Below are 15,413 nucleotides of genomic sequence, written 5' to 3' on the forward strand. Positions count from 1 at the left end.
CCCCTCTCCAACCACCTGCTGCTCCATCATGATGTTAGGTGTCCACAGCCACATGTAAGCATTAGCCTGTGAAATTTGTGATGATTGATTTATCATGTGTATGGTTTTCTGTTGAACAGCAGGTTGGCTCTCAGGGATGCCTCTCATCTATTCACTCCTGCCAAACCATAAAACCTGGCATTCAGAAAAATAAACATGTCGACTGAGGTGTAAGTTTGCCTGATTGCACTGTAGCTTTATATGTTGGTATCACATTGCTTTCATCATCACTAAATTTAGAGTTGCAAGTGTCACGTAACCTCTTCATAGGGCCAGGTTAAGAACACAATGGGCCCTGGGGCTACATCAAATCATCAAATCATCAAATCATCAAATCAAAGGGCCATCCAGGAAATGCACCACTTTGCAACCACAGTGAAAAATCACCATCATCATGACTATATGCCACTCTTGACACAACACATGCACACCTCTTGATAGGCTCTTAATAAACTCACAGAGTACATTTCACAGCATGCCAACCCGATTTCCCTTTTGTTAATAAAGAAATATTCATAGACTGACAACGTCTGTCACGCATGCCTCTCATTTCAGATCGATGGAAGGCTTTGCCGACAATTTGTCAGATAGAACACGTTGGATAGTTTGACAGGTAAGATAGCCAATTTTTCAGTCTGAGAGAATTCTCTATTCTGACATGCAGTCCGATTGCTACCTGACACCACAGAGATCAGATTTTGTATTTGTATTCGTATCGTAAGCCAATGTTATCAATTCCCAATACCAAGTACGAGTACAGAGAAGAGGGCAAACTTACATTGATCCAATAAAAGCCAACTTCCTCTCTCATCCAGGGCCCTGCCAGCCTGTGGGCCCTGGGGCTTAAGCCCTGCCTAGCCTCACTGTAAATCCAGCCCTGCCTCTTTAACGCTTTTTTGTAAGCTCTCCAAACCTTTGTTTAACTTGTGGGGTTTCAATGCAGTACAAAAGCTGTTTGTTTCAATACACTGAAGTTGAGACATATTTGTTCTAGTCTAAGGTCTTGAGAATTACAAATGACTGTTTGTATGGCAATGCTGTATGGCTGATCAGCTATTAGCGCACTTCAGCAAGCTTTTGGTATGAAAACAATTAGGTCGTCTGCAAATCAGTTGTTGCAAATTTTGACATGTTGTAAAAGTAGATATGGGATAACTTCCACTTCGTTTTACTGTATTTAGAAATAAATCTCAGATATTAATAGTAGTTGTTTTCAGTCATGACTTGACTGGAAAATGAGTTTGGGCTGTTATGGGTTTAGACGTGTTGCAGGTGACTAAGTCAAATGATTAAGTATTTCAGTGGGAAAATAATTTTAATTTTAAGTTAGACATTTTTACAATTTATTATTACCGTTGGTGGAAATGTGCCAAATATGATTTCAATTCATGATGTCAATCTATCCATCATGATGTATAATCTATTCTATGGAATAAGCCATTGTGAGCTGAATGTATTTCACCTTTCCACTGCTGTTACTGGTCAATGACTCTGAAGAAACGCCAGCCTTCGTGGAACGTTATATGGAACAGAACACGACCATAAATAAACACGGCGGTAGACCGCAGTTGGCTACGGTGGACACACTGTGGAGATAGCAGATGTGAACACACATGGGCGTGTGAGGTCAGCTCTTGGAAACCAGACAGGAAATACCGAGGCTCCTACATCCTCTCAAATGGACATGGCAGCCTATTTAAGACAAAGCCGACAGGTTTGATGCAGAGTAGATATAGGGCTTCAGTCATGAATGAAATGGTGCTGTCTTATGCCCTGTGCTGAGTAAGTGTCAAGTCAAGTCAGCTTTTACTGCAAATCTGTATTTCTTCATATACATGGGAATAAAATCACCTTTCTTGAGGACCACAGTGCAACGTAGAACATTAGAACAGAACACACAATAAACATATGATATGATATGATATAATACAGTGTGTGGTGACTGGGCGGAAGGCTAAACGAGCATGCCTTGCCCTTGGCACTGCTGCCATGGGGATATATATATGGAATACTGGCGCCATCTGAGATGCCTCGCTCCTATTCCTCTTCTTTCACACTGCCTTGACGTTTGGAATGATATTTTTGCTCCAGTGGTTCAGTTTCGCTTCCACCGACAGCACAGCGCTGACCTATTTGGTCCACCTTTCCACTCCGATACTTTCCAGGGAAAAGAGAAACAGGGAAGTGGTGGCGTAAAGGACCCATTACACGCTATGTGAGTCGGAAAAGAAGCGGTTCTCTTTATTTCTGGAGCTTGCGTTTTCAGAGTCAATGATGGCGTGAAAGAGAGAGATGGAGGGAGGGAGTGTGACACACCAAGGGAGAGAAGTGTGTGTGTGACAGAGAGTGAGAGAGAGAGAGAAAGAGAGAGAGAGAGGGCTACGTGATAAACTGCAGGGAGACATTTCTTAATTCCAGTTCAGTCTCGGTCCCCTGGCTTCCCCTCCCTTCTCACGTCTCTCTCTTTCTTCAGTGTGTGGTGATGAGAAAGAGCAACAACGGGCAAAGTGTTACGTTTCTGTGATGAGAAGTGTTGGAGGGGCTTAATCAATGGGGGCCATAGGCTCTCTCTTTGGAGCCTGCACGTGAGGCTGGATACCACAGCCTGGCCTCTGTGTGTGTGTGTGTGTGTGTGTGTGTGTGTGTGTGTGTGTGTGTGTGTGTGTGTGTGTGTGTGTGTGTGAGAGAGAGAGAGAGAGAGAGAGAGAGAGAGATTGGATGCATGCGTGCGTGTTTGTTTCTCCCTTTAAAGTATCTCCACACAAGCCGTCCAAGCACACAGACACTGCCATTGATTTGATGGTCCGTCTATCTTTAAACACAATGGAATCGCAAAGTCACATGCGTTCAAAGCCTCTGTGGAACGGCGTGCCGATGCCAAGCCTCAGTGGCCCGGCGACAATCAGCTCCTTTATGTCTGTCATCAGCAGCCCAGGGGAAGATCAGGCCCCAGGCCCATTCAGCAGCACAAAGCGTTTCACAAAAAGTCCCGCTCCGGCAAATAATGCTCCGCTCTCTTTTCTCCATAAGTCCCGCTCCGGCAAATAATGCTCCTCTCTCCCATCCCACAGATGCCTGCTCCATATTCCAGCTTCGCACCAGAGGCATTGTTAGTTTCAGGAGTTTGGGGCGTTCAAAGAAAAGTCCTTAAAAGTCCATTTATTAATGTCCATGAACAGCCTTGATGGCACTGAATTATCCCTGTGGTATCCCCATGGTTAATGACATTTTGTGTATACACTGAATGATAAGAATCATAAGCATTTCTTAAAAGCAGGTGTCCATGAATACAGAAAGCACACCAAAGTTACAGTAACTGAAAAGAATTGTGAGCCTTGAATGTTTGCAAAAAAAAATCACCTGTCAGTCTGTCAAAAGTGTGTAGTTTGCTCACCTGTGTGCTCAGAGTGCCCAGATTATATCGCCAGCTATCAGCCTACATTAACAAACAAAAAAAATGCAAAAAAGTGTATTTTTTGGCAATCTATGAATTCACTGACCCTGAAAGGGTGACACCATTTTGAGTATGCTAGATGAAGTAGGTAGGTAGGTAGGTAAGGAAGTAGGTAAGTAGGTAGGCTTTTTTGTACAGGCATTAAAACTAAATACCTTTTACAAGTAAAGAGGAGACAAATCTCTCCCTCTCCCAATGCTGAGCGAAGCACAGGGAGTATGGCTGAAAGGAGCTCTTTCTCAGATTGGGAAAGACTTTGGCTCTGAGAGGGAACCGCTGCCCCCTGTGGGCCTGTGCAATCACAGGCCAACAGGGGACCCTTTTTCATTTCACAACTCGCTTAATTATGTAATCCACAAGTTTCAGGAGGGGTGACAAGAGGTGAGGAGAAGAAACACATGACCTTTGACCCCTGCTGCTGCTGCAACGCCTCTAGCGCTGGCTAGAGTTAGCGCTGCTTTCTGGAGGGAGCTGAGCTGAGCTGAGGTGGGCTAAATGGAAAAATGTGTCTGCGCAGGGTTCCCCTTTTAAGCCTCCACGAGAGGACGGAGGGAACATCTGCGGACGATTGTCCGTGGGGGCAGAGGTGCCTCAGTACAGTCTGGCCTCCAGCTTTACGGTGCAGTAAAGACTCCGACTCTCTCGGCAGGGCTACTCAGCCTGAGGGGGTGTGCTGGGTGGTGAAGGTAGACGCTATGGTATGGTGTAGTGTAGGCGGCTATGGTATGGTTTGGTGTGGTGAGGGAAGGTGGCTATGGTATGGTATGGTGAAGGTAGGTGGCTGTGGTATGGTGTGGTGTGGGCGGCTATGGTGTGGTGTGGTGAAGGAAGGCGGCTATGGTATGTTGTGGTGAAGGTAGGCAGCTATAGTATGGTATGGTGTGGTGTGGTGAAGGTAGGTGGCTGTAGTATGGTGTGGTGTGGTGAAGGTAGGCGACTATGGTATGGTGTGGTGTATGCAGCTATGGTATGGTGTCGTGAAGGTAGGCGACTATGGTATGGTGTGGTGTAGGCAGCTAGGGAATGGTGTGGTGAAGGTAGGCGACTATGGTATGGTGTGGTGTGATGTTTGTCACATCACCGTACAGCCACGGAAAGGTTGTCCCCGCAGGGCTGCATCTGCGCAGTCACCTCATGATGTCACTACCTGTTGAGATCAGAGGTGTCACTCTGATGGTGTGCAAACTGGCAGGATGGGGAAAAAAAAAGTCATCAACGTCTCGCTAGTCAGTGTGTGACTGAGAGTCTGTGCTGTGAGTGTGGTGTGTGTGTCTCTGGACTCCCCAGCTGTGTTCACTTCACTGTGTTTATTTCAGTGTAAAGCAGGGGAAAGCAGAAACCTGGAAAGCCAATGAAAAATACCATTACTGGGAGGCAAGTCTGGGAGCCTGAACCAGCCAGGGGCACTTTGTTCCAGAGTGCATCTTTAGAGCATCTTGAGGTTGCCTGTGAGAGTCTAAACACATACACACACACACACACACACACACACACACATACACACACACACACACACACACACACACACACACACACACACATACACACACACACACACACACACACACACACACATACACACACACACACACACACACACACACACACACACACACACACACACAGAGGAACCTAGCGTCCGGATGCCCATGGGCATTGGCGATGTATATCTAAGAGCACAGCATGTCCCAGGCTAGCTGGTCCCTGCCGGGTGGAGTCAGGCGTGAGTGATCTCAGCTGGCAGAGTGCGGCTGACCTCCGATGACCCCCGGCTGACCCCTAAGCGGGCCGTGGGAAAGACGTGGGTGGACATGGGCCGCTTTCCCCTGGGGCCACTCAGGGCGGTGGGCCAACGAGAGGCCTCTCAACCGGACCCCAGCGCTCACACTCTCACTCTCTTCAGCTACCTCTCTTTCTCTCTCTCTCTCTCGCTACCTCTTTATGTCTCTCACGCTCTCTTTCTCTCCCTCTCTCCTTGCACCTCTCTTTCTCTGTCTCCCTCTTGCACTCCCTCCATTTCTCTCTCACTCTCTCGCTCTACCTCAGGGGCTACCTGCTCCTAATTGATGATGGACTGAAGGTCTGATCATTCTCTTCCAGCCTTACCACCTTCAGCTGCCACTTCAAAGAACCTCAGGACTTGTCTGCTAAACCTGGTCTGGGATTCTCTATGGTGCACAATGTTGGGGCGAAGATCTCTGCATCTCCTCCTGGATCTGCCGTGTCAGACCTTTCAGCACCCAAATAGGAAATTGCCATAGACTGCAATCCTCCATCTGCATTCTGCTTTTGATGTTGACTGAAGATCTCCTTGATGTGTGTATATTGTAGTGGCTCGTTCTTACAAATCAGAGAGACCTCACACACTGCTGTTCAGTTCATCTGCTTGTTAGAGAGTGAATGACAATTAAGTAATTTAAGAAGATGACGGAAGAGAGGAGCATGATAAATATTACACTGTCCCTCATTCAAGCATCAAAGCCTTGTTACAAAGGCCGAATGGTGTGTTAAAGACTGTCATCCAAGCAAAAGCTAGTGCATGTTAAGAAAAATTGTCTGACTTATTGTTCACAAATTAAATTAGGAACTCATTGATGGTGTTCATCTTCCCTCTGTAGTCTCCAGGCTGCTTGGGCTTTTTACAACCCCTTGCTCAGCAGTGAAATCAGATGTGGAGGTTACTGTATGGCACCACTCTTAGCACTGCGTTCTTGACCAGTCCCCAATAGACGTCTCTGGGCAGCATCGCAGCTTCAGTCAGTCACTTGGGTTTGGTAGAAAGTCAGGCTTCAATCTTACAAACAGACCAGGACGGGGGATGGAAGAGACACAAATCCCTTGAATCAGGATTTAACTTAATGTCTTCCCAGCATGTTTTCCCATGGTTAAGTACACGGCCTTGACTGACCTTGTATCTCCATAGCTACATTGATTCATTTTGCAGCCATTTTCCTGATGTGATTTACAGTAGCGGTAAGGCCCACATTTGATCAGTACATGAGATTCCAAAGAATCAAACCCCAAGCTCTTGGTGTTCTCAGACCCAAAGCTCTACCAGTTGGACCATGACAATGCAGATTGGCCTAAATATTGCACCTTTAATGCGACTGTGTTTCTAGTCTGTACTGTTTCTTTTGGCAGTACAGTGTGTATGGTATGGAGGACTTTTGGGACATATCTTTAATTATATGTGTTAATCTATTCATCAATATCCATCAATCATCCTCAAATCCATAAATATATCGTCCAAAATAATTAAATAAATCAATGAATCTTTCAATTTATTGGTACAAAACTTAATTCAAGTTATATTTCAGAATGTATTGACACATTCAATGAAGGATATATTGAGAGATTTATTGAAGTATAAATTGAAGATTAGATAATATTAAATAAAGTAGATCTTAGATGTCTTCCCCCAAGCATCTGTGGAACACTGAGGCTGTGTCATACTACTAACACATCCACATCCCAAGACACAGTGCTGAAATTCAGTCAAATTTGCCATATTCATCATGTTGGCCCTGATCAGGCTTCATCAGAATCCTTAAAAAGTGCAGTCCGGCATTCAAATTATCATTTAAATTCTGTGACCTGCTCCTCGCTGTCTGTTCTGTGTGTGCGTTCAAAAAGAAACTCTGAACACACGCCTTCATCTCTGGGTTGCCTTCCTCGGTCCTCCCTTCGTGTTGCAGCTCCTTCCCTCTTTGACCGAGGGCACTCTTGGTCACCCTGATATGTATTAGTCAACGTAATCTTATCAGTGTTTGTTGGATCCGTGATAAGCAGTGGACGATTATCCCCTTGATGTGAAATTCGACACCAAATGTGATACAGCTGGAGGCAACACAGCTGAAGTGAACACCTGCCTAATGCATGACTGCAATTCCTTTACAGTCCGTGTGAACAAATGCGTAAACACTATCTACATGAAAATGTAATCTGATACACACGTCATACAAAAGCTTGAGCCGTTCCCTGGTCTGCATACAGTGCTGATAAAGCACAAAGAATTCTTAAATATCAACCTTTGTCCTACTGTTTTGCCGCCAAATCTGTGCAGAGAAAACAAATATTCTATGCAGAACAGTTGACCTCTCTGCCTGAGGACGGGACCGCAAATCTGAATATATGAAGTGATATTAGTCGTAAGGGCAGCATGCCAGGTGATAACCATCCACGGCATACTGTACTGCCACCTAGTGGTGACCAGATGCACTAAAGGGCAATCGGTGCTCTTCAAAGGAGCCAGAGCTAAAAGAAGTGTGCCAAGTTGTTAAGTAAACTATAAATTCCAGTTCAGCCCTGCCTCTTATCACAGCTCTCTCCTTCAGGCTTAGTATTTGAGACAGTAAAATTCTTGCTGTGACATAACATCAATTATTAGTGGGTAAAGTTTAAACATATTGTAATCTGAGTCGAGGCAGTACTTTGTGCGCAATAAATTATGAAATAACACAGCAACGTTCTCAAACACAAGAGCACAGATACTTTCTTTTATTGTTTCATATCAGACATTATAAGGAATTATAAAAAAGTAAAACTGTGCATAATAAAAGTGCAAAAATCTCCAGGGGCAGAATTTTTTTCCTGAAAAGTCAAGTACATTTTCCCATCTTTTTAGGCGTAGCACAAATAAGATTCCTCGTGAAGGAAACTAAATTGGAATCTGTTTCTTTCTCAGATGAAAAAGTGATGCTCTCCTTTCGGTTGGCGGTGCTTCAACGATGATATTCTGTACTTCCTCCGGACGTTGGGATACCTTCCCGCTCCTTCGGTTAGCTTGTGGTGTGTGACTGGATAGACATACCACATGACCACTCCGGAGGGGTTGATGGAGACCGTAAAGGGCGTAGTGTGTGACGGCAGAGACAACACCTCCCCAGTGAACACATCATACACCTGCAACACACACACACACACACACACACACACACACACACACACACACACATTACTTACAAAATAGCTCAAGTTACATGTTACCAGACACAGAGTCCACTGACTAAAAGCTCAGTCCAGTCATTTTCATACAAACAGGACAATCACTTCAACCCAAACAGATGATCTCCACTGACAATCAACAGCAAATCAACTTATAAATCCATAACAATGGCCCATATTTTGCATGCAATATGATCCTATAACACTGATGGTAAATATGCATCAGTGGTGGAACGGTATGTATAAAGAAGAGGAGATGGATAAGGATGAGCTGTACAGACATCATAGAGGCCTGCGGTGTAGTTGAGTCTGTCCAGGCTGCTCTGGTAGCGATAGGGCATGTCTGTGCGACGGCTGAAGAACACCAGCGCACTGGCCAAGTTAGTCAGAGGACGCCAGAACACCTCGATACGACTCTTCTCCTGATGTATGAGAGAGAGAGAGAGAGAGAGAGAGAGAGAGAGAGAAAGAAGAGAATGAGGAGATTCATGGAAGCAGTCAGATAAAGAGACACAAAAGGAACAAGAGAAAAGGGACACAGGCAGACAAGTCGTCTGCTTCCTGCTACCCATTCCCACCTCCAAATCGCACTAACCCTAAGTTCTACCACACATTGCCTACAATGCATCATACACACACACACTTTGACTGCAGGCCTACCTACCCATTTCTCTGCTAAGGTGTACCATCGCAATCATCCGCTCATTATAGGAACCCTATGAGTACATCAAGATCCTCATTATATTTGTAAGCTAACATTACTCTCTTAGCATCTCCCTTTTTATACCCTGCAACCAGCATGTGTGGCTGATGTACCTGATGCCTCATGTATGCCAATATGATGGAACTATTTGTTTGATTCTATGTCTGAATTATCTGCCTGCCTCTTCTTCTTTTCTCACTTCCCTTCCTCCCCCCTCCCCCTACCAGGCTGGCCTCAACCACATGAGTTCCCTCCTCTGACCTGGGTTCTGCTCAAGGCTTCTTCCTGTTAAAAGGGAATTTTTCCTTGCCACTATGGCCTTGTGCTTGCTAAGGGGTTCAGGCTTTGAGCTCTGTAAAGCGCTTTGAGACAATATCTATTGTTAATGGAGCTATATAAATTAATCAAATGTAATTGGAAGTGTAGCATTCCTAGCTTCAAATTAAGAGGATAAAATGTAGCATTCATAGCTTCAAATTAAGAGGATTTAAAGATCCATGTACTTAGAGCCGAGTAAGAAAAACAAGCAACCAGAAATGTCTCTCCCTTGCATAGGACTACACAGAACTACAATTACTGTGTAAATGAACATACAAGTTCTGCTGGCCATAATCACATTGTATGTGCAAATAAAATGCATAAGGTGCTGTCAGGTGAGATTACCTGAAGCAGGCGTCTGCCCTGGATACCTAAGGGGTCCTGGCTGATGGCTATGATGGCCTTGTTCTGCAGAATATTCCGGGCCTCGCTGGTCAGCGTCCGCAGGTCGTTTGACATGATGAGCGGAGCAGCCATGATGGTCCAAAGAGCCATCTGAGAACGGGATTGGTCAGGGCTGAGGCCAAAGTTGCCAATGATCAGCTGAGGACGAGACGAGACAAGTTCATCAGCCATACTCACTTACTTAGTATTTAGTATACTGAACAGAAGAGAGGGGAGGAGAGGACAACCAGAAGAGATGAGAGGAAGAGGATGAGAGGAGGAGGAGAAACAAGAAGAGAGAAAGAGGAAGAAAGAGTATCAGCGTAGAAAGGGAGAGAGGAAAACGGCAAAGGAAAACAAACAAAAAACAAAACAAAAAAGACAAATTCCTTGTATGTGAAAATCGACTTGGCAATAAAACTATTTCTGATTCTAATCAGAACCAACCATGTCGGGGTCGTTCCAGTGTCCTGGTCCGGCCACAGGCTGCAGCTGGTTCTGGTTGCTGAAGAACCAGTCCGCAATGCTGAGCACACTCGTCCACGAGTCCTGAACGTCGTCATAGTTACGCCACAGGTTGCAGATTTCCCCCAGGAGTGTGTAGTTAATCTAACAATGGGAGGATAAATTGAGGAAGAGTTCACAGCAGCAAGAGTTCAACTGGCCCCAGCTCTCCATCTCGATTACTCAGATACGCAGCACTGTATACTTAATGAGCTTAAGATTCCGTGAACTTTGGCTTAAAAACCTAAAAGCTGTTGTTTTTATGAGTCTAACGGTAAATTCACATCAACCTAGTAGTGGCTTACATTTGGAGGAAGTCCACCTTGATAGGCTGGCCAGCTGCATGAGTAACCAATGTAGCGTCCTGTTGCATTCAGAGCCTTTGACATGAGTGGGTACCCTGAATTAAATTATAAAATGTATAAAAGAAATTAAATTAAATAAAAAAATTGTAAATCACAAATGATGTAAATACGAGTTCAAGTCCAATACACCTCTTTGTTACATTTTGTCAACCTGGCGATCATAATATATTTCCAACATGAACTCTGACCTTTCTCTTGTTCCTTTGGGCTTGAGTAGCAGCCGTCAAATTTGAGGAAGTCCACTTTCCAGTCAGCGAAAGTCTGTGCGTCAGTCTCGATCTTGTCGAGGGTGGTGCCAGGGTAGCCCCCACAGGTGTGTGTGCCAAAATCGGCATAGATGCCCAGCTTAAGCTCCCGTTCATGGAGGTACCGCGCCAGCTTGGCAATCCCTCCTGGAAACCTACGAAATACCACAAAACCAGGAAGAGATGCCAGAAAGTCAGGCAAGTGACAAACACAAGGCCACAGTCCAAACCTCTCTTTGCCTCAAGACAAAACACAAATAAAGTTATATTTCTGGGCCACATTGAGACCACATTCAACATTACAATTCATATTACTATCTGAACAGGGATGAATGGCAGACAGTACTCGGGATAAAACTGAAGTATTTGCTTCAGATATAGACATAAACAAGACACTTCCAAGTTTAGCTAATGTAATGAAAGCTACAGATCTTAGGCTGGATGTTACAAGCCTAGTCTATGGGGCTAAGAGATAACGCAAGCCAGCATTGAAGTTAGTGAGTATGTGATTTACTTTCAGAAAGTGCTGCTTAACTACTTAAGACATTATTAACACAAAGCGTCCACTGAAAGGCTAGCCTACGCATTAATCTCTTCTGTTTTTGGTGTAACTCAGTTCACCCATTTGTAATCTTGGTAAAAAGGTCAAAATATGAGAACATAGCCTGAACCAAATATCTTAAAGTGACAACACACCATTAATCAATACATCACACAGCATCATGCTGGTGCTAATATATTAAATCATGCTAAGAGATTCACATTATTGTTAATAAATATAACTATTATAATATTCCGCCTAGGGACTCCTCTTTCCTACTCTCACAAACCATGTAACTAACACCACTACACTAATGTAGCAATGTGCAATATCTCACTTCTAGATCATAATTATATCTTTGGGCACAACGCCACGTGACGCATAGCCTGGAGAGTCACCTGTGTGGATCAGGCTGCAGTCGGCCATCTTTGTCCCGCTGCATGGAGGTCCAGCAGTCGTCAATCATGACATGATCGTAGCCCAGCTCTCTCCAGCCGTCCTCCGCCAGCCTGTCGGCCATGTCCATGAAGAGAGCCTCACTGGGAACACACACAAATGAGAGGGGACCAACTGACTAAATGCCTAAACAGTTAGGTTTACATTTGCAGATACACTGGGTATCTGTGGGTAGGGATGTAAAGAAACTCGAAGACCTTTATTTACACTCAAGGATTTATAATTATATATAAAACACGCATAATCAACATTATCATGCCATAATGCCCATCAGCTGACAATATCAATGACCCATAATAAATTAAGATGAGCTCATGCATTTTACACATATCCCACAACAACTACTGAACTATTATTGCCTGTGATGCTCTCTCCAGGCCTCAGTGATCCATCCCTGTATACCTGATGCAGTTCTTGGGGTCATTTTCACAGTCCACATTACAGCGGAAGCGCTCCCAGGCCATCCAGCCCATAGGAGGGGTCCTCATCAACCCATTATCCAGTGCTGAGGTGGCTGCAGCGAATGCCAGCAAGAAAATTCCAGGTGAGACTTTCATCTCTGTGGGGGGGAAACAGCTTTATGTCAGTGTGCCATAACTTCAACGTTGTTTCACATGTATAACATTTGTACAAACCAGGTGAAGTAAACAGCTTAACCGTCAACAGAAAATCTCAATAGAGACTAAAGAATCTATAACCCAAACTGTAGTGTATTGGTCATAAACTACAGTACACAATGTGGGCTACAGTGTATTGGCATCACAACACGTCAGCTAGTAGGCGACGCAGAAAATGATCCAAGGTGCACTCGGAAAACCCAAACAACTAGTGAGTGCATGACATTACAGAAGACACACCGAACAAGCTTGTATCATGTTACTCCTGTAGTCACACAAACAGAAACTCTACTTTAACACTTACCTGAGCGCCTCGTATTTTTCCGGTCTGGTCAGCATACACTTCAATCACATGACTTATTTACGGTGGTCACATGTTCACAACTGGGAAGTGCAGATTTTCAGTAGTACAGATTTTCAGCCGCCATTTGTATATCGTGTTATATTTGCACTTAAATCATAATTTAGTGTGTTTACTATATTAACTGGTTTGTTGGATTTATCGATTTATCCTCATTCCTCATCATACCGTAACTAACAGAGGTCGAAATGCGTTGTAGTGAAATCCTAACTGTCCACAAGGTGGTGATGTGCAACATCTTATTTTCCCCTCAGCACTGCAGCTTACCTCAGCAGAGTGGCAGACGAATTACTTTGTTGATTCTGCAAAAGTTCACAACATAAATCTCTTTTACCTTTAGACAATTTATTGTAGTTTGGATACTCCTGTGAATTAAAATGGTCTGCCACGTTACAGACTGAATCAGTTGTAATGTTCATCTCCCCATATACCCCAAATCCATTGTGATATTGTAGAACTTGTTGACGTTAAATCAGTTCAATAGTTCAGACTAGTCACCAAACTCAAGCACACTGTACTTAATTGTATTTTAAAGTATGCTCTGTGCATGTATAGTAGTAACAGTATCGCTCACGCACACACACACACACACACACACACACATGTAAAGTCACTCAGCCGTGGCGAGCGCGTTTCAGACACCTGCAGCTGCACTGCTCCTCTGCTCCTCTGTGGCGGATCTGAGAGGCCCCGGGGGAACTTGCCTTGATTTGCATCGACAGAGATAGCAGCTCCGCAGAGTAATGACTCGCTGAAAATCTCAGTGGGGGATGTTTCCGTGAGAACGAAACTGCAACACGCATTCAAATTTAACCGAAAAACAGGCACAGGATACTTCTTTGTCATAATACTGACTAGAAATGTACATACTTCATAAATGTGTTAATGTTTTATATATTCGATACAGTTTTATTTATATACATTCATTCTAGATGTCTCATATTCTGTAGCCTGAATAAATCACGTGATCCATCAAATACGTCAAATCGTTTTGTAACTGTTTATATTTTCTGTTTGTCAGAACTAATCCGCCATGTTGTTTTACTTGAACAGTCCTTGTAGCTTATGTACCATTAGTGACTGAATTTATTTACTGACTGAATGATTTTTTATCATTGTGGCCTGAGAAACTATATAGCAGAAATGCATATTCTTATTGAACTCTATTTCCAGATAGGTTTGTTCATTTTTACAAGAGTTGATAACATGTTGATATGTGCATTAATACATTACAGGTATCAATAAAAACAACTAAAAAGAAAACACTGTTTACAAATCAAATTAAAATGGATGAGTCATCAGTGGACTAATGATGGAAGGAGAGTGCTATTGCCTAAAATGAGTAGGATAAGATGACGATGATGAAGAGGAGGAAGACGATGATGAAGATAATGATGATGAGTCCTCAGTGGACTGATGATAGATGGAGAGTGCTATATCCTACATGTGTAAGATAAGATGAAGTATAACTTATAACTACCATCTCGGCACAGGAATAGTACTAATGTAAAGGCACCAGCTGATCCTGGCTTGACTTTCTCAAAAAGCAGGTGGCCAGACAGTGAATTTACTGAGATGGGGACTCATGTACATGTGTTTCTTCTTATTTCTTGAGTTGTTCAAGGTCCTTTTCATGTCATTAAATAACCACAGTCTGTAGCCCAATGTCTTTAGTGTTGCACACTGTATTCTTCCCTCTCTGGACTGATGGTAGGTTTAGATATCAATAATTGGTATTAGTCCGCATATCACACAACTTTTTAAATGTCTCTAAACACTCTCTGTCCACACTTTAGGGATTGTCATAGTATACCAGTCTCCTCATGTCATCTCCGTCCAGCTTTAGGATACTGTGAAGATTCTCTGCAAAGCGTCTCAAGTCATTGACTATAATATGGAGCTGTACCAAAAACACATGCCCCTTTTAATCACGCCAGTTTAGCCATGAGTGAGTTGTGTGTGTCCCACAGCTGCAGCAACACTATCCAACATGATTCATAACTGTGTGGTTCCAACACAAGAACTGTGTGGTTCCAACATAAGAACTGATCGTATTGATGTATGTCATACTGACTCCCTCCCACCTGCCCATAATGGCTTCCTCTGTTCAGAGTGAAAAGTGATTCATTGTCCATAAATGTTGGGCTCATCTATGATTTAATCATAAAACCACAATTCAATTCATTACATATAATGTTTCGATTTTTTTATTACTTGTAAAATTGGGTTTAAATATTTTGTATATCATAAACACCTGCTTGCCATATTTCCCATGTTATTGCCTCACACCGTGTTACAATGTTTTACAATGTAAAAACCCTACTAATAGACAAAATCAAAGTCAAATTTTGCTTTATTGGATATTTACTCAAAGAAGATCCAGTTCTGCAAAACATGCGTTTTGAAAAAACACTAAATGAAGGAAGTAGAAAGAAAGAAAATATGAGCCCATGGACAATGAAGGCAACAGCTGTACTTTTGC

At 43.5% G+C, this 15,413-nt stretch overlaps 1 protein-coding gene across 2 annotated transcripts; it reads right to left on the reverse strand.

The window, feature by feature from the left end:
• Nucleotides 1–7,969: 7,969 nt before the first annotated feature.
• Nucleotides 7,970–13,033, reverse strand: LOC105897611 (alpha-N-acetylgalactosaminidase-like). Of its 2 annotated transcripts, none has more exons than XM_012824561.3 (9): nt 12,875–13,033; nt 12,356–12,512; nt 11,896–12,036; nt 10,900–11,111; nt 10,652–10,746; nt 10,290–10,451; nt 9,804–10,001; nt 8,719–8,859; nt 7,970–8,395 (listed from the first exon to the last, which is right to left on the reverse strand). In XM_012824561.3, the coding sequence occupies exons 2-9, from the start codon at nt 12,508–12,510 to the stop codon at nt 8,174–8,176; spliced, it is 1,326 nt and encodes a 441-aa protein (XP_012680015.2). In that variant the 5' UTR covers nt 12,511–12,512; nt 12,875–13,033; the 3' UTR covers nt 7,970–8,173. The 2 variants fall into 2 exon arrangements, with proteins under 2 accessions (XP_012680015.2, XP_031432004.1); XM_031576144.2 differs by lacking the exon at nt 12,875–13,033 and adding an exon at nt 12,811–12,850.
• Nucleotides 13,034–15,413: the final 2,380 nt, after the last annotated feature.

Source organism: Clupea harengus, chromosome 11, assembly GCF_900700415.2.
Source record: "Clupea harengus chromosome 11, Ch_v2.0.2, whole genome shotgun sequence".
NCBI classification, from domain to species: domain Eukaryota; kingdom Metazoa; phylum Chordata; class Actinopteri; order Clupeiformes; family Clupeidae; genus Clupea; species Clupea harengus.

Bases quoted from the DNA above. Each gene is read 5' to 3' on its own strand.
- LOC105897611 (XM_012824561.3), bottom strand. From the start codon at position 12,510: ATGAAAGTCTCACCTGGAATTTTCTTGCTGGCATTCGCTGCAGCCACC. The intron at 10,002-10,289 runs GTTGGTTCTGAT...TCTCGTCCTCAG, and splicing joins ACTGGAACGACCCCGACATG to CTGATCATTGGCAACTTTGG. The intron at 8,860-9,803 runs GTAATCTCACCT...CTCATACATCAG, and splicing joins AGGGCAGACGCCTGCTTCAG to GAGAAGAGTCGTATCGAGGT.